The following is a 23,218-nucleotide window of genomic DNA, read 5'->3' as shown; positions in this document are numbered from 1 at the left end:
TTTCCATTTCAATTGGTTCATTCCGATGTTTGGTCGTCCTCTTGTCTATCCATTCAAGGATTTAAATATTATATTGTATTTGTGGATGATTTTTCTCGCTACTCCTGGATCTTCCCAATGAAATTTAAACATGAAGCTTATTCTCTCTTTGTTGATTTTTATACTTACATTCAAAATCAATTTAATTGTTCGATTAAATCTTTGCAAACTGATGGTGGTGGTGAATATGTTAATGGCAATTTTAAAAAAAATTTGGCTTCAAAAGGAGTTAATCACCGCCTTTCTTGCCCTCATCACCCTCAACAAAACGGACTTGCTGAACGCAAACATCGACATCTTGTTGATACTGCCTTAACTTTGCTTGCTCATGCCTCAATGCCTTCCCAATGATGGGTTGAGGCAATTAATACTGCCCTTTTTCTTGTTAATCGCTTACCCACAAAAGTCCTACAATTCTCTTCTCCTTATCAAAAATTATTTCGGCATTCACCTACATATACCTTCTTTCGTACATTTGGATGTGCTTGCTATCCCTGTTTGCGTCCCTATAATATACACAAACTTGCTTTTCGGTCTAAACAATGTGTTTTTCTTGGTTATTCTTTAAATCATAGTGGGTATCGATGTCTAGATCCCGTCTCAGGAAGAGTCTATCTATCAAAAAATGTTATATTTAATGAAACTTGTTTCCCTTTTTGTAAGACCATTACTACTGCTCCTGAACAGTCCTTGTCACCATTCCTTGAAATTATCCCACCTACTTTTTCTCCTCCACATACTTCAACACCACATCATACTACTCTGCCGAATTCTCCTCCACATAACAATTCTCCTCCACATAATTCTCCTCCACATAACACTCCTTCTCTGCCCAATTCTCCTCCACACACTTCAACCCCACATCACACTACTCCTCTGCCAAATTCTCCTCCACACACTTCAACCCCAAATAACACTACTCCTTTGCCGAATTCACCTACCCAAACTGCAGAACCTACAAACCCACCAAATCCAACGTCTCTTCCTTCTTCTTCCCCACATTCTCACCCACCTTCAAATACAGATTCTCCTCCCTTCTCAAGTCCATCCCCTTCTCACAATGCCCATGACGCTACCCCACCAGCGCCTCCTCCTCCACCTGTAGTACCACCTAATAATATGCTTACAAGAGGAAAGTGTGGTATACGAAAGCCAAATCCCAAATATGTTGCTGTTGCTTCTGTTATGCCCGATCTCATTGAACCCAAGTCTTATAGTCAAGCAGTAAAGCAGCTTGAATGGCGTCATGCCATGGGTGATGAATTCAATGCCCTTCAGCAAGCTGGTACATGGACTCTTGTTCCACCATCCTCTTCCATGAATATTTTACCCAATAAATGGGTTTTTCGGATCAAGCGGCGTTCTGATGGTTCGATAGAGCGGTATAAAGCACGATTAGTGGCAAATGGTTTCCATCAACGTGAAGGTGTTGATTATGGTGAGACTTTCAGTCCCGTTGTTAAGCATTCCACCATACGCCTTATTCTTGCCATTGCTGTCAATTTTGGGTGGTCTGTTAAACAGTTAAATGTTCATAACACCTTTCTCCATGGATTTCTCACTGAGGATGTATACATGAAACAACCTACTGGATTTGTTGATGCTCAGTTCCCTCATTTTGTTTGCAAATTAAACAGATCATTATATGGCCTAAAACAGGCACCACGGGCATGGTTTTCTTGCTTCTCCTCCTACCTTGAAGAACTTGGTTTTGTGTCTTCCATGGCTGACTCTTCCCTATTTGTCTACCATTCTGGAACTGTCACGGGCAATTTATTTATTAATCTATGTTGATGATATTCTGATCACGGGCAATAATTCATCTTCTATTGCTACACTTATTACTCGTTTGGGCAAACTATTCTCTATGAAGGATCTGGGCAATCTGCATTATTTTTTGGGTATTGAAGTTCAACGTTCTGCTGCTGGTCTCTCTCTCACTCAATCTAAATATGCTCTTGATCTCTTACGCCGCACAGATATGATTGCTGCCAAACCCTTTGCCACTCCAGCTGTTAGTGGTAAACGTTTGAGTATTAATGATGGTGATGCCTTATCTGATCCTACTGATTTTTGAAGTGTTATCGGAGCTCTTCAATACCTCACAATCACACGTCCAGATATTGCCTTTGCTGTTAATCAAGTATGTCAATTTTTACATAAACCTACTACCACACATTGGGTTGCAGTGAAGCGTATTCTCAGGTACATCAAGAAAACTCACAATCATGGTCTCCTTTATCGACCTGGTTCTTTCAATATAAATGCTTTCTCTAATGCGGACTATGCTGGAGATCCGGATGACCGAATATCTACGGGTGGCTCTTGTATCTATTTGGGTCCTAATCTAATCTCTTGGTCTTCTAAGAAACAAGGAGGTGTCTCTCGATCAAGCATAGAAGCTGAATAGCGTCAGCTAGCTTATACGGCAGCAACCATTTCATGGTTTCGACATCTCTTCAAAGACCTCAAATTGCCTCTCTCCTGTCCAACTTTATAGTGTGACAATATCAGCGCTCTTTCTCTCGCATCTAATCCAGTATTTCACAGCCGTACTCGCCATGTGGAGGTCGATTATCACTATGTCCGTGAAAAGGTGGTTCGTCATGAGCTTACAGTTCGCTATCTCTGCACAACTGACATGATTGCAGATCTATTTACCAAAGGTTTGCCTTCCGCAAGATTCTCTTCTCTAGTTCTCAAGCTTCCAGTTCGTGCATGCCCCGTCAGCTTGCGGGGAGGTGATAAATCAAAGGAAATTAATAATGGAGAATCAGCTCTTAAAGAGTGAATCATTCTCTTAAAGACCCCATCAATGTCTTTATTTCCTTTTGTCTTAATTAGCTTGATTCTAGCTCTCTGATTTTGTAACTGTTACTATCATTGAATCACACATTCATTGTATATGGACCCAACTGTAATATAAATAGAAAAGCAATCTCACGTTTGAGGTATGCAATCCAATTCCAAAATCATTGTCTTTCAGTAACGTCTCATTCTCTCCCAAATATGCATACTTCAAGTGATCTTATAGCTCCAATTAAGCTGCTTGAATCAAAAAGGAAAAAGTTTTCATTAGAAACCAGAAAGATAAATGAAATTATAGTTCTACATTTCGGGTTCATAAGGCATAAAATCAATGGCTGCCACTGTTTCTTGAATTTCCTCTTCCCAAAATGCATCATTAGTAGCTGTATTTTCAACATTACAGGTCTAATAATTGATAGTAGAAAAGAATACTTCAATTCAAGGTTAATTCAATGATTATATTCATCCCACAATGGGGATATATATACAAGTACAAATGAGTAGTCTAACTCTAATAGGAAACAATCTTTCCATAATTACAGGATTTTCTATAATTACAAGATATCCTAATTAAATAAGAATCCTAATTACATACGGATTTACAGCGATTCTACACTCCCCCTCAAGTTGGTGCATAGATGTCTATCATGCCCAACTTGTCAATCGAGCTGTCAAATATCTTCCTGGACACTCCTTTAGTGAGAACATCAGCTAATTGCTCCTCTGAGTTTACAAATGGAAAGCGAATAACCTTTCTGTCAAGATTTTCTTTAATAAAATGACGGTCAACCTCCACATGCTTTGTTCTATCATGCTGAACTAGATTATGTGCAATCTCAATGGCAGCTGTATTATCACAATGCAAATCCATAGGCCTTTTAAGCTTGTAATCCAGGTCTTTCAGGACATTACGGATCCATAACATTTCACAGACTCCATGTGCCATACCTCGAAATTCAGCTTCTGCACTTGATCTGACAACGACTTTCTGCTTTTTGCTATGCCAAGTGACTAGGTTCCATCCAACAAAAGTAAAGTACCCAGATGTAGAACGTCTGTCAGTTTTATCACCAGCCCAATCTGCATCTGTATATCCAACAACTTCCAATTCATCTTTTTTCTCAAACAGTAACCCTTTACCTGGCGCCATCTTCAAGTACCTCAAAATACGAAAGACTGCATACATATGCTCTTCACTAGGACAATGCATAAACTGGCTAACAACACTCACAACATAAGCAATATCTGGTCTAGTATGTGAAAGATAAGTCAACCTTCCTACAAGACGTTGATACCTCCCTTTATCAGTTGGAACTTGATTAGGATAAATAGCAAGTCTATGATTCATCTCAATGGGTGTCTCCATTGGTCTGCAGTCCAGCATCCCCGTTTCAGCAAGTAAATCAAGGACATAGTTTCTGTGTGAAAGAAAAATCCCCTTCTTAGACCTTGCAACTTCAATACCCAGAAAATACTTCAGTTGTCCCAGATCCTTCATTTCAAACTCCTTTGACAGATACTTTTGCAATTCATTCATCTCTTTTGAATCATCCCTTGTAACAATCATGTCATCAACATACACAATAAGAGCTGTAATCTTACCATTCTTGCGTTTGATAAACAAGGTATGGTCAGAATTGCTCTGTCTATACCTAAAGGCTTTCATGGACTTTGAAAATCTTCCAAACCAAGCTCTTGGAGATTGCTTCAGGCCATACAAAGATTTCTTCAATTTACACACCTTGCTAACATCACTTTGGTGATTCTTAACACCTGGGGGCACATCCATGTATACTTCTTCCTCCAAATTCCCATTAAGAAACACATTCTTCACATCAAACTGGTGCAAGGGCCAATCTTTGTTTCCTGCAAGTGAGATTAGAATTCGGACAGTATTGATCTTTGCTACAGGTGCAAGGGCCAATCTTTGTTTCCTGCAAGTCTCCTCATAATCAATCCCATAGCGTTGTGTATATCCCTTGGCAACCAACCTCGCCTTATATCTATCAATAGTTCCATCGGCATTAAGCTTCACAGTAAACACCCAACGACATCCTACAGTCTTCTTCCAAGTCGGCAGAGGTACTAACTCCCATGTTGCATTCTTTTGAAGAGTTTGTAATTCTTCATTCATCGCCTTTGTCCATTTTGGATCTGTCAATGCATCCTGCACGTTACTAGGAATAGATACAATAGATAATTGATCAACAACAAGTGTATATGACCTAGACAACTTATGGTTAGACATGTAATTAGCTATAGGATATTTAGCTTTGGCTTTGATGTCTGGCTCATATTGTTTCTTAGGAATACCCTTGGTAACCCTCTGTGATTTCCTAGAATCAATATTATCTACCCCAGATAATTCATTCGAAATTAAAGGTACCTGAGGAGGAACATTCGTAACGGATTCTTCAGTTGATGATGTAGAGAGGGGGAAAAACTCTTACAGATGAGAACTCTGAATTATATTCTCTTCATTGGGTGTATCACAATTGGGCTGGTCAATGGGTAATTCATCAGCTTGTGACGTTCCATATATTCCAAGACGCAATGAAGCGTCGTTGTCACTTTGGGGATTCAAGCTGACATCTTGGCGTGATGTGTCTGTCTTGTTCGACAGATCATGACGTTGGCTCGGTTCAAGGGACGGTCCTAAAAAAAAAAAAAATTCCTTCTTTTTCCGAAAAAAAGGTAGGGTAATGGTGGTTTGAAATTCAGGGATGATTTGATTTCAACAGTGGTAGTACGTAGCGGTTTGTGGTGTTCTTCGGGATTCAGGATTCAAAGGATGCAGCGCAAGTTCAAGGGATTGAACCTGCTCTGATACCAAGTGGAAAAGAATACTTCAATTCAGGGTTAATTCGATGATTATATTCATCCCACAATGGGGGTATATATACAAGTACAAAGGAGTAGTCTAACTCTAATAGGAAACAATCTTTCCATAATTACAGGATTTTCTATAATTACAAGATATCCTAATTAAATAAGAATCCTAATTACATACGGATTTATAGTGATTCTACATTGATCGCTTGCTTTGGTTCGATCGATTGTTGTTGTACATGCACACCAAGTTCTAGCATCTTCTTCAATGGGTTGTTCCCCACACCTACATCAAACATGTACATCCTGCATTGGAGGATCATTTGCATCAACATAAATGCAGGATTGAATATCACTACGGTTGCCTATAGATTCTAAGATATTGAAGCTTATAATAGCTCCATCAAATTCCATTGTCAATATCTCTTTGTAGACATCAATCTTTGTTCGTGCAGTTATCAGATCGAATGACCAATGATAAGAGGTAAATCATAAGGCATGGTTCGGGTTCTACCTCAAGAACAAAGAAATCCACAGGGAATATTAAGTGATTTACTTACACCAATACATCCTACACATAACCTTCTGGATAAGTCATTGAACGATTCACTAATTGGATGGCGATTGATGTTCCCTTAAGCTTACCAAGGTTAAGAGAATTATAGTCGTATGTAACATTAAATTAATTGAAGAACCTAAGTCTAATAAAGCCTTTTCAAACCTCTTATGACAGGACCTAACCCTTGATTTCACCCTGAAATCCGAAGTGACCCTGCGAGACCCACCTTAGAAGAAATTTCATTACAGGGTCACTTTGGATTTCAGGGTGAAATCTGGGGTTAAGTCATATCAACTTGGTATCAGAGCAATCTAGATGATAAGCTGAAATAAAGTACAAATAGGTTAAATGTTTAACCTACAGGAAGTCAGAATTGGTGGACACTATGCCTCGACGCCTATGAACGCTCGACCTCAACTAGTCTGCAGACTAGGCACGAGAAACAAAAAAGCCTAGGGAAAAGCATTTGAAAACTATTAGAGTGAGTGGACGAAAAATGAATGATTTCAAAGGAAATAAAAGAAAATTTAATGCTTTCCCAAATTGGTTTTCATATAAAAACCGAGCATGCAATAATGATTCGAGAAAATACTTTTAAATCAAATCATCTCAAAAGCCGTCTTAAAATGCTCATATGATGAATACGTGAAAATCATTCAGAAATTTCAATAATATACCGATAAATCATATTATAAATCACATCTCAAAACTCTTGAAATCTCATAATCTCAATGAATACTCATATCTCAAAATATGTGATGACTAGAGGGAACTGCCAATTAGTCATCTCATGCCACCTGGAGGATACTGTCAACCAGGTGACGCATCAGAGAGTACTAATGACTAGAATATGAGGAGGCAATGGTTAGAGGGTACTGCCAACTAACCATAGATAGTTAGAGGATACTACCTATAACTCCCCAAAAGGGGTGATGTCACAGTGCTGCGAATCTTATGAAGCTTAAGTATTGACAAAAAAATAATACGCAAACTTCTTAAGATGCGCAAGGCCCTTTTTTTTTTTTTGGAAAGATAACGAAACAAATCAAGTGAAGTTTGACGAATAACAAAGTTTCTGGGCAGCTACAAAACTTGATCTTTGGAATACATGTACCTCAACCTTTGGTGATAAAAATTACTACGCAAATTCAAGTGAAATATGATATAAATAAACTCAAGATAGTCAAACTAAATAGACTTCAAGGAGGTTTGAAATCTGAGGCTTCACACTACAATTTGTGGGCAAATCTCAAGCAATGACAAGCAGCAAATAGGATTTATCCAACTGAAGTAACAAGCTCAGTGTCACGGGCCGAACTTTGCAATGCGCAAAGCGGACCGTGCGGCACTTGCTAGCAAACTAGTCAGCCAAGTGAGTACCTTGCAAGGAACAATGAAAGCCACACGATATTAAAATAGTGCTAGTGACAAGCAAGAACACAATTATATGAATGTTGGGGCAACCACGAAGAACAATGAATAATCGAAAGGAAAGATCAAAGAGCAATCTCACGGGGCACAGATGATTGAATAATTCCTTTTTTATTGATGGTAAGACGGTAAGGGAGGCAAAAGTACATGTGCTTACCTATACTAGTTCCGTAGTCCAAACTATGCCGACTAGGAACCCCTCCCTATAGAGCATATCGGCCTTACATGAACCTAGCAGGAGGAAACATGAAAAAGGCCGAGGAGACTAATTGCTAAGTAAAATAAATTACATAATTTGTAAATTATCAAAACATCCCTAGCACTCAAGCAAACCAACCAAAGGCTTAACTAATGACCCTGGACAAGGTTGCTTGCGGCATTACAAGTGCGGCCCCTAACACTCAGCAAGAGTAGATAGAAATTGATGAAAATCTGGTTCGCATATTAGAGCTGAGAAACATGGCCTTTAATATATACATGGCTCAAAATAGATCATTGAGAGTGATTCAATATATAGGTGACTAGCCTAGATGTTTACACAAGACAAAAGTGAGGCCTTCAACAGATTAGTGTCAAGCTAAGTTTAGCTTTCCAAGACAAAGTTTAAGGAGAATGAAGGCTACAAACAGCAAAAGAAAGATCAAGGTCTTAAACAGAAAATATAGACCTTAGAAGACAGAAGTCGACAAGCTTCAAAATGCCAAAAGCCACCACCTCAGTTCTGCTCCCTTTCAACTTCATGCACAGTACCTGAAATGAGTAGGGGTAAGCATCACTTACGTTCATACTCAGTAGGAAGTAACGCTTGCCAGGTTGAAAACTAATTGAAAGTTGGTACCAATAAAACTCTAAACAACAGTAGTAGAAAACTAAAGTTTTGTATAAGAGTTTCCAGTGAAAAGTATGCATGAAGGGGTACCCATTTTTCTACAAACCGATGACAGGTCTTAATGCCAACTACCTACTTGCTAAAGTAAATGCACAAACAACCAGCAAGAAGTAGAGAGAGTGGCCGTTTATGCCATACCACCTAGGAGTGACGCCACACCTCAAAGGATGTTAGACATCCTCCAGTCCGTATAGCCCCTCCAGAGGTTTAGGGGATCGAAACCCAAGGTAGTTGTTTTGCTCCCTTCACTCTCAGGTCACCACTTAACAACAATGTAATGTGTATGCATAAAAACATAGAAATCTTTTCAAGAAAAGCTCTAACTAGTGAAGACCCCCTACCTGGAATCCTTGATGTGTAACTCCCAGCAAGTACCACAGAACCACTCTTCAATTCACTTGAGTCCTTGATCCTATTATGAACATGTAAACCACCATCAGTCCTAATAACATTTCTCCCTTAAGATTAAATCACTCAATTAGAGACTGAGCAGTAGCTAGAGCTTCACCATGTGTGGGCTTATTCCGAAAAGAAAACATTGATCAGAATGCATAGAAAACACTGGTTTGTAGTTACTTTCGAACAAGAACAAAACCTTTTCTAAGCCTTTCGAACTGAAGTTAAGTTTCAAGGCATGCTTTGCATGTATAATCTAACTGACTAAAGATCGAGGACAGAAAAATAAGCGTAAAGGTTCTCAAATCAATTGTTTGTAACAATAAGCTGCAAGTTTGGGAAATTTTCAGAAAACTGATAACAAGAAAGAAAAATTCACCAACAATTAGTCTTACAGTGATTTCAAGCAAAACTTTCCATATTGGAAGTAGACATGCAAAGCTACTATTTCGCAAAGTTTCATGCTATTTGCAGTTCAAATGAATGGTCAAAGAAGAATCTGAAGTGACAGAAACGCTGAATTCTGCAGAAATCCTGAAATAGTGCAAAATAGCATAAGTATCTCATTTGAACTCCGTTTTTCATGAAACCAAGTTCAAAATGATCATTGAAGAGTCTATTTTAACCTGTCAAAAACTGAGAGTAAAACAACAAGTATAGGTTTTTCAAAAATCATGAAATAGCCCACTGGTTCAGCTTGGGTGTTGTCTTTGAGGCATAGCATCAAACACATGGTGTGCAGTAATTGAACTTTGATCTTTTCCAGTCCTATCGATCCTAATGGGGTTACCAAAGCTGGGTAATTATCAAAAGTGCATTCCACAACAACCTTGAATATATTTAAGAACATAAATTTAACAGAAAGTAGAAGTTCTTACCAAAAGAAAGTAAGTTTCTGGTATCGAAGCAAAATAGAGAGAAGCTCAGTGGTTTGAAATCTCAAAGTCCTCCATTTGTTCTTGATAAGCAATGAAACTAATTTTGATTTCTCTTTCTGTATTGATTATTTGATATCTGATTGCCTTGATTGTACATTGCTTGATCTTAGGAGTGTAAGTATGTTGGACTATCACCATTCAACACATGACTTTCCCAAAGCTACTAGGAAATCAGAAGTTGCAAACACTACTAAAAAAAATTGCAATTGCTTCGCTTTTTTACTTCGGCAACGGTTGCCATCGCAATTGAGACCTTATTGCTACGGAAAATGTTCCGTCGCGATTAAGTCTTATCATTTGCTACGAAATTTTTTTGCCGTAGTAACTTTATAATGAATTGCTACGCTTTTTCCTCTTGCCGTCGCAAAACTTGTTTCTATTTCCCTCACTAACATCCCGATCTGCAGCCCTAAATAACCTCTCTCACCCAACGCTCTGTCTCTATCACGCCCAAACTCTCTCTGTCTCTCTTCTCGCCCAAGCTCGCCCATGCCAAGCGCTCTCGCTCTCTATCTCTATCACGCCCAAACTCTCTCTCTGTCTCTCTTCTCACCCAAGCTCGCCCATGCCAAGCGCTCTCTCTCTCTCTATCTCTCTTGCCCAAGCTCCGCAGCGCCTTGAACAAGACATAGTCGAGGTCCGAAAGAATCGTCAGAGAGAATAAGGTGATTTTTTCGAAACTCTAAAACCCCTAGATTTCTTTTAATCTGAAGTTCTGTTGTACCCGACCGATTATGCTATTTTTTATCCCCAATTGTCTCTCATATGCTGATCGATTGTGTTGATCTTTCATTTAATTTGGTATTGTGCGAATTTGATTTGATTTGGGTAGATTTCGTTTGGGTCTGTTTAGGGCTCAAGATCTAATTTTGATTCGGTTTTCTTTCTGGGTTTTCTAGCCAAAGGTCGATGAGATCTTTCCCCCTCCCTCAACTCCTCTTTCGCTCCGGTTCATTTTGCACTTGCTTCTTTATCAATTGGGTTACATTTTAATACACCACAGGTCATGGTTCTGAAGTTTCTTTTTAAAACTTAGAAGCATCTTTTAAGGCTAAAAATTAAGATCTTGACATGTTACACAGTTGTTTCAGCTGCGAATATAGATGCGTAGGTATAGTAATTCTTTCTGTTTGTTACTTTTTCCAGTGATGGTTTTGTAGGAGCTTTCTTTTGTTTCACTCAGTCCTCTCTCCCAACACACGTTTTTGTATTCTTATGTTTCTTGCTAATTTCTGCTTTTCATTTCCTGCACGAGTAGAAATTTCATTGCTTGGATAGAGAAAGGTACAGTCCATTTATATGTGTGCCTTCTTGGAAAACAAGTATGAATGTATGAAATTTGTGTACAAACAGTAAAGGGTACAGTCCATTCATATACATTCATATAAACAAGTATTGCATGAAGAAACAGTTTCTTCTACCCTTTACTGTTTGTGCACAAAATATAATGCACATAATGCATTTATTTTTTCTGCTCTGCACCTGATAAATATAGGTGGTTATCTGACGCATTTTGTTCATCTTTTCTGCTCTGCAGCTTTCGGGAAGAGAGTGGCGCCAGATTCTTGAGGTTGGTTTCTGTAAATTTCAATTATCATCTTTCAGTTTTAGTCTTAAGAAGTTACTTTTCTGGATTGAATTGTTTTGAACGACCTTCATACATGCTAACCTACTACATCATAGTTTCACACTATTTATACTACGCATGACATCCAATAATCACTAACAGTGGCTGGTTGGCAACCAGACTGCTCTTAGAACTTTTTCCTGTCTGACGGAATGTGCAGAGTGGTTCCCTTTCCTTCATCACGAACCATGGCTCAATATTTGAGGTCGAGGCCTCAAGCTTCCAGCAAGTGATGATGTTTCTACTTCCATGGCCATCTAGCTGAGTGTTTTCAGGTTTTCTAAGCATCTTTTTGTGAAAGATTCTTGATTCTCTTGAATTGATTCATGTGTCCAGGGTATATATACTTACCCTCATTGTCAACGGAATGGGAGATAACTAACTTGGTCTGAGAGATTTAGATTTTTGATACTTATCTTTAAGTGTCTATGGCTCTATGGCATCAAGCTTTCTAGGATAAGGTCTAGAAAACACCCTTCCATAACATCCTCTTTCATTAGCTCGTTGAACTTTAGCACCTTTAGGTTGTTGGCCATCCGTTTTACCGTGGTAGATTATAACTGCAAACTTCTGTGTTTTGGATAAAAACCTGTATGTTCTACTCTGTAATTGCCTGTGCTTATGGCTAGGGGGTAAATCAAACAAGTTTATCTTTAGTTATAGTTTGAATGTCATGAACATGACACATAATGCAGACAATCTTAATTTCTGTAATTGTTTTTCTGTCTATGACATGCAAACTATATAGGTAATATATGACTAAAGCTTTGACAATCATAAGTATTATGATTGTGGTCTCCATTTTGTTTTTGTTTTTATGGTGATGTGTGTAAAAAAAAAAAAAAAAGGCTAGCTTGGCTTAAAATCGTATAGCATATTGTTAAGGTCACTCTATAACTATCGTTGTTGTTTGATCGGTGGGTTTCACAAATTCAATGCTAAGTCAGGAATTGTTTTCTGTTGTTAACAGTTAAAAGGGTCTCTTAGAGTCCGGTTATGGGATGACATCTTCTGTTAACAATAGTAATTGACAATGTATGTGCAGAGCTTGCATGGAAAGGCAGCTTCATAATAAATATATTTTGTGCACAAACAGTAAAGGGTAGAAGAAACTGTTCATATATTTTTCCCTTCTTAAAGGTAAAGTTGGTCTATATGAATGTATGAAATTTTGAATGAAATGTCGCTAGATTGAACTTCAAATTCTCTCATAAATGACAGGATAAAGTGTTGTCAACCGTTGATACCTTTATTTTCTATATATAATCTAATATTACCCTATTAAACCTTCTGTCTATCTGTACGCAGGTAACGAGTGTTGGAATCAATACTGAATGGGGATTGTTGATGGCAAGTATATCTCTGAGGATACCTATAAAGAAACTCTTCTACAGGTTCTTGCATTTTTTCTAGAATGTTGTTCTTTAATTTTGGAAAATCACTTACAGCTGATTGCTATCTATTTGTGGTCTGAAAGTTATCTATACGGCTAGAGCTCTACTCTAGTAATATTCATATTGTTATCTCTCTGCTGCGTACAAGTGATTATGATGGATGTAGGTAGGCTTTTACTATTCGTCACAATTGCTTGCATCTGTTATTCTATGGTAAATTAAATATAAAGCCTAAGGTCTATGATTTTAGTGCAAACAAGGTTGACATGGAAACTAAAACCGAAAGCGAAGAAGGCATGGTTCCAACTTCCTATATTAACATTAGGTTTCTTGTGTTTTTTGTGCTATGCTTAATCATGTTTTCTGTAATGGTTTGCAAGCTCATTTTCTTCACTGTTGCTTGAAGTAAATGATCTCTTACCATTCCTGTAAGAGTCTGATAGATTGTTCTTTGTTATGCAGATTTGTGTTCTTTCCAATTTCTGACCTGAAACTGTTGAGGATGCTAGCTAATGAAGGTCCTGCAGAGTTGTGTTCCTTGCAATCTCTGACCTGAAACTGTTGAGGAAGCTAGCAAATGAAGGCGTTACAGTGTTGGGGTTGCCTTGACTAGTCTTTGTTTTTTTGTTTTTTTTTTTGGATTTGTGATTTTTGGTTGGTGTAAGAATGATAGATATTGTATTTTGATATTTGTCAATTTATAATATTTGTGGAACATGGTACTTGCTTTGGTGTGCAATTTTTTTTTTTTTTTGGGTGTGCAATTCACCCTTTTTTTTTTTTTTTTTTTTTTTAAAAAACGAAATATCTATTTGCGACGGCAAATTACCCGTCGCAAATAGTTTAGCCATTGCGACGGCAACAGTTTTTCGTCGCAAATACTTTTTGCAACGGCATTTTACCGTCGCAAATGGATTTTGTGACGCCACCTATTGCAACGCCAACATTTTCGTCGCAAAAGGCTCAATTTTCCGTCGCGAAAAGTTTTTTCCGTCGCAAAAGCAATTTTTTTTAGTAGTGAAAGCACTAGGAGAGTATTTCTCCTACTTGTCAAGACAGCAGAATCAGATCACGAAGAGAGAATCAAGCGGAATTATGCAAATCGATCTTGAGTTAAAAGGTGATATTCATTCATATCATTCTGCACGATTCAAATTGATATGCATATCGAATAGATTGATTGAATATACTCATCTGCATTAAAAGTGTTTGATATGCATATCAATTATTGGTTGGATTTTCAAAAAGGTAGAATGTATTGAATGTTTATCGAAATCAGTTTTAAAACCTTTCCATGTTTATCTTGTTTTTGGTGACAAGAAAAGATTTGATTGAGAGGGAGTTTTGCTCCTCTATAAAAGGTATTTTAAACTACATTGTGAATGCAGAGTTTTCGAGGTCAGGCATCTTTGATTGTTCCATGTGTTGCATGGTCTTCATAAACAGATTTCTGGAAAAACTCTCTTTGATATTTACTTTTTCTATTCACTGCACTCTTTCTCACATATCATACTTGAGATCAGTGAGCCCTTGATACAAGGAGAAAAGGAAAGATTGATTCGTTGAAGCTTACCACACATTGAGAGATTTGAGTTTTTAGTGTAGGCTTTTCAAATTGTGTACAAGTTAGCTGTGTAGCTAGTAACGTGGTTGTGTTGAATACCACGACTTGTGATTTGTAACAATTTGATTTAATAGTGGATTTGTTCCACGTGTTGGCTACGTTAAAAGCCACGCAGTGATGTTTCCTCAGTGGTGAGGTTTACACTGCGTCAGCAAATTGTTGAGGTCTTCTTAATTGTGTTGTTGATTTACAAAGCCTTATTTGATATTCAAATACATAGTGTTACTGTTCCATATGGTGTTTTCAAGGACGTTAAGATGTAAAATGCAAATCTCTAGGATCTAAACTGATCAGCAGTCCTTTAATTGTCTTCATTGTAATGGCTGATCTTTACGAACAAAACTGATCAGCAACCTTGTATATATGATTGACATACATCAATGAGAAAAGTGTGGAAAACACTTTACCCAAATCTGCTTTATGACATCAAAGCCTTTGTCTAAACGACCAATTTTTTTTTTCTCTCCTATCTGTTTCCTTCCCTTCCCAAGGCTACCCCTACCAACACCAACACCACCACCACAACCACATCAAACTTCCTCACCATCAAACTAGACCGCACCAATTACTCCTTATGGTTAGCCCAGATAACCCCTCTCCTCAAAAGCCGAAATCTCATGGGTTTGTTGACGGAACAAAGCCTTGTCCTCCTGCCTTTCTTCGAAATGAGGCTGGTGAATTCACTGACACCGTGAACCCTACATATGAGGAATGGATAGCTACTGATCAAATGATCCTTGGATGGATCAATGGCTCCCTTACACCTTCTGTCCTGGCCACCGTTTCCCGCTCCATTTCTTCACACACTACTTGGACATCTCTTGCACGGCGTTATGCTTCACAGAATCACAACTGTATTCTCCAACTTCGTAGCAACCTTCTCCGCACTACTAGAGGTGATCTTCCCATCTCTGATTACTTGGATAAGATTAATCAGATTGTCGACTCACTTGCTTTATCTGGGCACCTGGTTGATGACTCCGACTTGATCTCCATCATTATGAACAATGTTGGCCCTCTCTATGAGAACACTATTAGCTCTGCTCAAGCCCGTGACACCCCAATCACTTATGATGCTCTTGAAGCATTACTTTTGGGAGCCGAAAGTCGCCTGAAAAGTCAAGTTCTAGTTGGACTGGAGTCAACTCCCATTGCACTCTTAACTCACAAACACAAAACTGGTAGCTCTCATGGACACGACACATTCTATGGATCTCAAAGAGGACGCCCCAACACCTATGGCCGTGGATCCTCTCTGGTCCTTCCACATATGGTCGTGGTTCCATGATAGGAGCATTTTAATGCGATGTTTTAATAGTTATTTCCCCATATTTTGCTTAGTTATTTCCTTTACTTAATCATTTTTAATTTAGCTTCTATTTTCTAGGTACATCGAATAAATGGAGAAGAAATGAGCTTAAAGGCAGAAGGGATGCAGAAATGAGCTGAAATGAAGAAATGGAGTATTCCTGGTCCAACTAGGAATCCCAGTCAACGCAGGAATCCTGATGAGGCTAGGAAACCTGAAGGCATTAGGAGACCACATGACTTGAAGATATTATGGGAGATTAAATCTGATTTTTGCATGGGAAATGATGGAGATAATGTGGAAATCAGAAATAGATCAAGGAGATTACATTGAGAATATCAAGGGAGAGTTTCAAGGGATTGTGCAACAAGAAAAGGCTCAAAACAAGTCCAGATTCATCCCTCAATTCCCTCAAGATATGTTGCCTGAAATTAGAGAATAAAATCTGCAATTTTAATGTGAAAATCAAGAGAAAATCAAGGGGAGGATGTTAAGGATAAAGCCATGGAGAGATTTAAGGGAGAAAAGGTCCAAAACAAGTCCAGATTCATTCATATTTTCACTCAAGATTATTTTGGCCGAAAATTAAGAGAAAAATCAGATAAAATCTCGGGAAAATCAGCAATAATATATTTGGAAAGATTATGGACTTATTTTGGAGCTTTTTGATTGGTTGAGTGACATGGCAGAGTTGACGTGGCATTAATTCATTGGTTGGAGCTGTGTGGTGCAACCAGAAAATTCCTTGGAAATTAAATTCATGAAGCCTTGCCTTCCCCTATATATACCCTCCTCTCTAGACGTTTTACACACAACAACAACACCACAACACCTCTTCATTCAGAAAAATTCTCTCCATTCTCTAGTCTTCAGAAGCTCTGCGTCTCAACCAAGGAGGATAAGAAGTCATGCAATACATCAAGATCCTACCCGCCATCCATCCTTGTGTCGTCCCTAGAAGATTGCTTGCTTTCAAGGATCTTCAAGTTCTTCGTCTCAAGGCTTGTCATCCATCTTTCACGGTGTATTTCATACTTTCTTTTGTTTTCCTTTGTTTGATTTGTAGAGTTATGAATTCTAGTTAACATGACGTTAAGGGCAAAGTTTAAAGCCCATTTATATGTTTTGAAATAAATTTGTGATTTCTTTATGTTGATTTATTTGTTGCTTATGTGAGATTGCTTGATTGATTTTGGATTATAGAAAACTTTTGCATGTTTATGTTCTTTGGTGGCCAACTTAGGATATATGCATGTAATTGGAGCTAGATTTAAGTAGTGAAGGCTTTGGACAAAAGTCGAAATCAATTAAGGAGGATTGTAAATAGATGAACTTTTTCATACTAGGTTGTGCACTTTGGTTGACATCCTTTCTTTGTTCTTCATGCATTGAATGTGTTCTTGATTAGCTAGCTTTCTAGACTATGATTGCATGTTCAATAGGTTTAATTTAGGTGCTTTCACTTAGATTAAATATTGAAGGAAAGTAAAATATGGGAAATCGTTTGCTTTTCTAACGTTTCACATAGTCAACTTATTTCTCATGACATAGATAATCAACTATAGGAATTGTGATTGGATTTCTTGCATATGGATTTGGTCTTGATCTTTGTTCCTTGCGTTCCACCCTTGTATATATGTTTTTACATTTTCTTTATTTTATTTATTAATTTTATAATTCTTAAACCCCCCTTATTTGTGTTTACTTGTATATATTTTTATTCTTTGTTTTATTTTTGTAAATATTTTACTTTTATACTTTTTATTAATTGTTTAATTGTTTTTGCAATTACAGGTGTACCCTCAATCCCCGGTTAGAACGATCCCTACTTATTCTATACTAACAACTACATGCAGGGTTAAATTGCGCGCTTACTTTTAGCGTATCATTCCATCTCTCAGTTTCCATCTCGTGGTGGTTCTATTCTTGGTCTAGCTCCATCTCCTCGACCTCCCTCTACCTATGATTTTCGCAGCCCATGCCAAATCTGCAACCGCAACGGTCATACAGCCATCGATTGCTTCCATCGACTCAACATGGCTTATGAAGGTCGAACACCAAGCACCCGTCTTTCTGCCATGGCTGCGGGTACAACCTCTTCCCATGATCCCTCTGCTTGGCTTCTAGACACAGGATCAAATACCCACATCACCAATAATCCTTATACATTAACACATCCTCGAGAATACCATGGTTCTGACACGGTTGGTAGCGTTGTCTCCGGTCAAGGTTTGCATATTTCGAAAATTGGAAACACATCTTTCCCTTCTTCCCACTCTCCTATAACTCTTTATGATGTTCTTTATTGCCCACATGCTTCTGCCAATATTCTTTCTGCTCATAAATTGCTTTTTGACAACTCATGCTACATTCTAATGTTTCCCAATGCCTTTTATGTCAAGGACCTGAGCTCAGGGATGACGCTTTTGGAGGGTCAGAGTAATAATGGATTCTATCTCGTCAATCGATCATGGTTCATCATCATCCAATAAATCGAGTCTTTTTCATTCCTTTGCAGCAAATAAAGTTTATGCGGATGTGTGGCACTATCGTTTAGGACATCCATCATCTCAAATCCTTCGTTGTCTTGGATATAGGATCTCATTGTTAGACAATAATCATTCATCCCAATGTCATTCTTGTCCGTTGGGAAAATCCACTAAATTGCCATTTAATTTATCTGAGTCTGTTACTACATTTCCTTTTGAATTAATACATAGTGATGTATGGACCTCTCCTACTCTATCCATTCAAGGTTTCAAATATTATGTTGTGTTTGTCGATGATTTCACACGATATTCATGGTTGTTTCCCATGAAACACAAATCTGAAGTACTTACCATCTTTGTTGCCTTTTTCACCTATATTGAAAATCAATTCACCACCAAAATAAAAACTATTCAAACAGATGGTGGAGGTGAATACACGAGTCATGCCTTTAAACAATTCTTGCTTCAAAAAGGCATTCATCATAGACTCTCTTGTCCACACCACCCTGAGCAAAATGGTTTAGCCGAACGTAAACATCGCCACCTTGTTGACACAGCCTTAACTCTTCTTGCTCATTCTTCGGTTCCAAAATCTTATTGGGTCGAAGCCATCAACACTGCTCTATAATTAGTCAATCGTTTGCCAGCCCGTGTCCTAAACTTCCTCTCTCCTTATGAGAAATTATTTTGCCGCACTCCCAATTATTCTTTTCTTCGTACTTTTGGTTGTGCTTGCTTTCCTTACATTCGTCCATACACAAAAGATAAGTTGGATTTTTGATCCACAAAATGTGTTTTTCTTGGTTATTCTCTCAATCACAAAGGATACCGTTGTTTAGATTTGTCTAGTGGTCGCATTTATCTTTCACGTCATGTTCTTTTTGATGAGTCCAGTTTCCCATTCAATAAATCCATTGTTACTCCCCTTGTAGAGGCTACTCCACATCACCATTCCATTCCTCTAACCATCGCCACTACTTCTTCCTATCTTCCGGCCCATTCACCAACCCAACACCCAAGCCCATCCACTCCACCTCCTCAAAACACAACATCCATCTCCCCATCAGTCCCACATCTCCCTTCACCCGATCTCACTCCCACGGCCTCCTCGTCCCCAAATCAAATTATCACCTATCGCCGCCGCCAGCCAGCACAGCCTGCTCCACCACCGCAGTTGGACGTTCCCTAACCCTCTTCCTATTTATCTCAATCTGGGCCTATGACTCGTAGTCAACAAGGGATTGTGAAACCCAATCCCAAATATGCTATGGTTGTGACTTCCTTCACTCACCAAATTGAACCAAGTTGTTACACTCAGGCAGCCAAGCAATAGGAATGGCGTGCAGCCATGAGCACAAAATTCAATGCTCTCATTCAAGCTGGTAATTGGCAGCTCGTTCCCTATTCACCTACAATGAATGTCCTTCCCAACAAATGAGTCTTTCGAATCAAGAGGAAACCTGATGGTTCTGTGGAGCGGTACAAAGCTCTCCTAGTAGCCAAAGGCTTTCGACAGCAAGAAGGAGTTGACTACGGTGAAACATTCAGTCCGGTAACTAAGCACTCTTCTATCAGATTGGCAGTTTCTTTTGGATGGACCATTAGACAATTAGATGTTCAGAATGCATTTCTACATGGATATTTGTCAGAAGATGTTTATATGCAGCAACCATAGGGTTTCATTGATCCCCAATTTCCTAACCATGTTTTTAAGCTCCGCCGTTCTCTCTATGGCCTCAAACAAGCACCAAGGGCTTGGTTTTCTTGTTTCTCTGCTTATTTGGAGGACTTGGGTTTCAATGCATCTCAGGCAAACTCTTCTCTATTTGTCTATCATTCAGGAAATATCAAGCTTTATTTGCTTATATATGTGGATGATATTCTTATAACTGGCACCCATGTTGATCACATCAGTACTCTTATCACTAATTTGAGTAAACTATTCTCCATGAAAGATTTGGGTCCATTACACTATTTCTTGGGTATTGAGGATGTGCGGTCCTTTCATGGACTTTCTTTAACTCAGACCAAGTACACTTTAGATCTTCTACACCGCACAAACATGACAGATGCTAAACCTGTTTCAACTCCGACGGCTAGTGGCAAATGTTTGAGTATCAATGATGGCACTCCTCTTCATGATGGCACCCAATATCGGAGTGTTGTAGGAGCCTTGCAGTATCTAACACTAACTCGCCCTGATATATCATTTGCCGTTAATCAGGTATGCCAGTTTCTGCATTCCACAACAAATGTGCATTGGGCGGTTGTCAAACGGATTCTCCGTTATCTCAAACATACACCTACATATGGCTTGTTCTACACTCCGAGCACCTTGCAGTTAACAGGTTATAGTGATTCTGATGATGCTGGGGATCCAGACACAAGAATCTTAACTGGTGACACTTGCATATACTTAGGTTCAAACCTAATTTCATGGAGTTCTAAAAAGCAAAGTGGAGTATCTCGATCCAGCACGGAGGCAGAGTATCGTCAATTGGCCTATACTGCTACCCATATTTCTTGGTTTCGAACTCTATTTCGGGACATAGACATTCCTCTCCAGTCTCTTACCTTATGGTGTGACAACGTTATTGCCATATCTCTTGCTTCCAACCCTGTTTTCCATACACGAACAAGACATGTGGAAGTTGATTATCATTACATAAGGTGGTTCGCAAGGAGATTAACGTTGGCTATATATGCTCCCGAGATGAACTCGCGGATATCTTCACCAAGGGTCTGACCACACACCGATTCAACTATCTTCTTCCCAAGCTTCTTGTCCGTGCCCGGCCCATCAGCTTTTGGGGGGGGGGGGGGGGGTGGGGGGGGGGTGATAAGTAATGAAACTAATTTTGATTTCTCTTTCTGTATTGATTATTTGATATCTGATTGCCTTGATTGTACATTGCTTGATCCTGGGACGTTAAGATGTAAACTGCAAATCTCTAGGATCTAAACTGATCAGCAGTCCTTTAAATGTCTTCATTGTAATGGCTGATCTTTAGGAACAAAACTGATCAGCAACCTTGTATATATGATTGACATACATCAATGAGAAAAGTGTGGAAAACACTTTACCCAAATCTGCTTTAGTTCTGTCATAGTGAAATACGTAAATTAGAAGAGGTTTACATGACATGCAAAGCAAGAGAAGACCTGGAGCTGTGGAAATTGGAAAAGTGCAGAAGGAGGTTTGATCAACCCATAGCTTCATACCTCCTAACATGATGAGGAGCAAGGCATAGAGGTAAAGTAACTACTGATTTCGACCTTAGCTAAATGAAAGCAAAGTAGCAGGTTTAAGTGTTTCTGAGCATAAGGAATATGACGAAATGGGAGAACATGACTATGACTCATTTATAAATCAGGATAGGTATTTATCAAGGTTAAGGAATGTTCACTTTTGACTTAAGAGGTAACTCCTTAAGCTAGTTCCTAGAATTTAAGCCTCTCACACTACCGACTAACTACCTCATGCCATCTGGAGGGTACTGCTGACCAGATGATGCATCGGAGGGTACTGCCAACCGAAATTATATTCTGGAGGGTATTGCCGACCAAAATATTGTATGGAGGGTACTACAAACCAAATTATTACCTGAAGGCTACTGCCCACCAGGTAATGCATGCATGCGCAAATAACATCATATTTACCTCCTCGAATAAACTGAACTCAATCTCAATAAAATATTTAACTCATGAAATCACGATAACTTGTTTATATTCAAATACTTCAATATCATACTCATAATTCCTCATAAACCCATTTGCTTTCCGAAAAGATATCTCAATAATATAATCATAAAACAGATACTCCAAAATTAACAAATGCTTTCGGAAGAAAAACTTAATATTAACTCTGTAAATCATCAGTAAATCATCGAAAGCATAAGTCAATAAATCTCGATAAATCAAAGCTCACAAAAAGTCATAAAATCACGAAATCTCAAGATTCAAATCATACTTGAATCTCATAATAATTAAATGCCCAAAAGTAATACTGCATGCATAATTTATTTTAAAATCAAATGTCCACTCACAGATTTGCGCTATGACGTTCGTCCGACAATTTACTCCTCAAACTCGATCTACACGTCGTCCTCGAAAGCTCAAAAACCCTAGATTTCTTCCGATAATCAATTCTCCTTCCTCCGGCTGAATCGAGTTAAACCACAAGTGTGGGGATGATCAGTGGAGTTCCAGTATCAAAACCCATGGAACAATTTGGCCAGAAACCACCGGAAAGTGGAGATCGAACTGGGTATCCGTTTTGCCACTGAAAGTGATCTCAGCCTTGATTCTTCTTCTTTCCGGTATCTAATGCTTGATTTGATCCCAGGGGTAGCAAGAGGAGATGGCACTCCAAATGGCGGTGGTGCGGCGGTCAAGGTCGTCAGAATGACGGCGAACCCGCTGAGTTTTGAAACCAGGTTGGGTCGGTGGTCGTGTCTGGGAGAGAGAGAGTTTGGATTAAGATTTTCTACTGAAAATGAAAATTGCCAGAAAATGGCAAGTTTCCCCCTTTACACTTGTTATTTATATAAGTTTCGCCCGAAACAGTAACTTGAGATTTTTAGATCATAAAATTTTTGTACAATCTTCAATTGTGGGCCCCCGAAAATTTTATTTAATTTTAAGAATGTAATTTTTCGCCAATAAGATTTTCGCAAGGCGATTTAAGTAAAGAAATCGATTTCGGAAATTATTTTGGTGTCGAGATCACAAATTGGGCTCTATAATTTTCGTTTGGGCCAATGTTCTTCCATTTGGGCCTAGAGGATTACCAGAGCTTATGGAGATAGAAATTGTCGAAGTAAATTTGAGAAGGAGACAAGTTGGGTTGTAACAAAGTTCTGAATGTTGAGTCTTAAGAAAATTGA

General features: G+C 38.6%; 1 protein-coding gene and 2 long non-coding RNA genes across 3 annotated transcripts; all 3 read left to right on the top strand.

The window, feature by feature from the left end:
• The first annotated feature begins 10,259 nt into the window (after positions 1–10,259).
• On the top strand, positions 10,260–13,649 carry LOC133723515 (uncharacterized). The gene is made up of 4 exons (XR_009853081.1): positions 10,260–10,554; positions 11,427–11,459; positions 12,825–12,910; positions 13,373–13,649. It is a non-coding gene; the product is annotated as an uncharacterized LOC133723515 (long non-coding RNA).
• Positions 13,650–16,683: 3,034 nt separating this feature from the next.
• Positions 16,684–18,562, top strand: LOC133720009 (uncharacterized). The gene is made up of 3 exons (XR_009851627.1): positions 16,684–16,867; positions 17,638–18,072; positions 18,246–18,562. It is a non-coding gene; the product is annotated as an uncharacterized LOC133720009 (long non-coding RNA).
• A 1,118-nt stretch (positions 18,563–19,680) lies between these two features.
• Positions 19,681–21,078, top strand: LOC133723244 (uncharacterized mitochondrial protein AtMg00810-like). The gene is made up of 2 exons (XM_062150062.1): positions 19,681–19,714; positions 20,174–21,078. Exons 1-2 carry the CDS (start codon positions 19,681–19,683, stop codon positions 21,076–21,078), a joined length of 939 nt encoding a protein of 312 aa, XP_062006046.1.
• Positions 21,079–23,218: the final 2,140 nt, after the last annotated feature.

The sequence above is a fragment of the Rosa rugosa genome, chromosome 7, assembly GCF_958449725.1.
Source record: "Rosa rugosa chromosome 7, drRosRugo1.1, whole genome shotgun sequence".
NCBI classification, from domain to species: domain Eukaryota; kingdom Viridiplantae; phylum Streptophyta; class Magnoliopsida; order Rosales; family Rosaceae; genus Rosa; species Rosa rugosa.
The sequence above is the reverse complement of the archived record's forward strand: the minus strand, read 5'-3'. Positions and strand labels throughout refer to the sequence as shown.

Excerpts from the sequence above, each read along its gene's own strand:
- LOC133723244 (XM_062150062.1), top strand. The coding sequence starts at position 19,681 with ATGAGCACAAAATTCAATGCTCTCATTCAAGCTG. Across the intron at positions 19,715-20,173 it reads CAATGCTCTCATTCAAGCTG|GAAATATCAAGCTTTATTTG; the intron begins GTAATTGGCAGC and ends TCTATCATTCAG.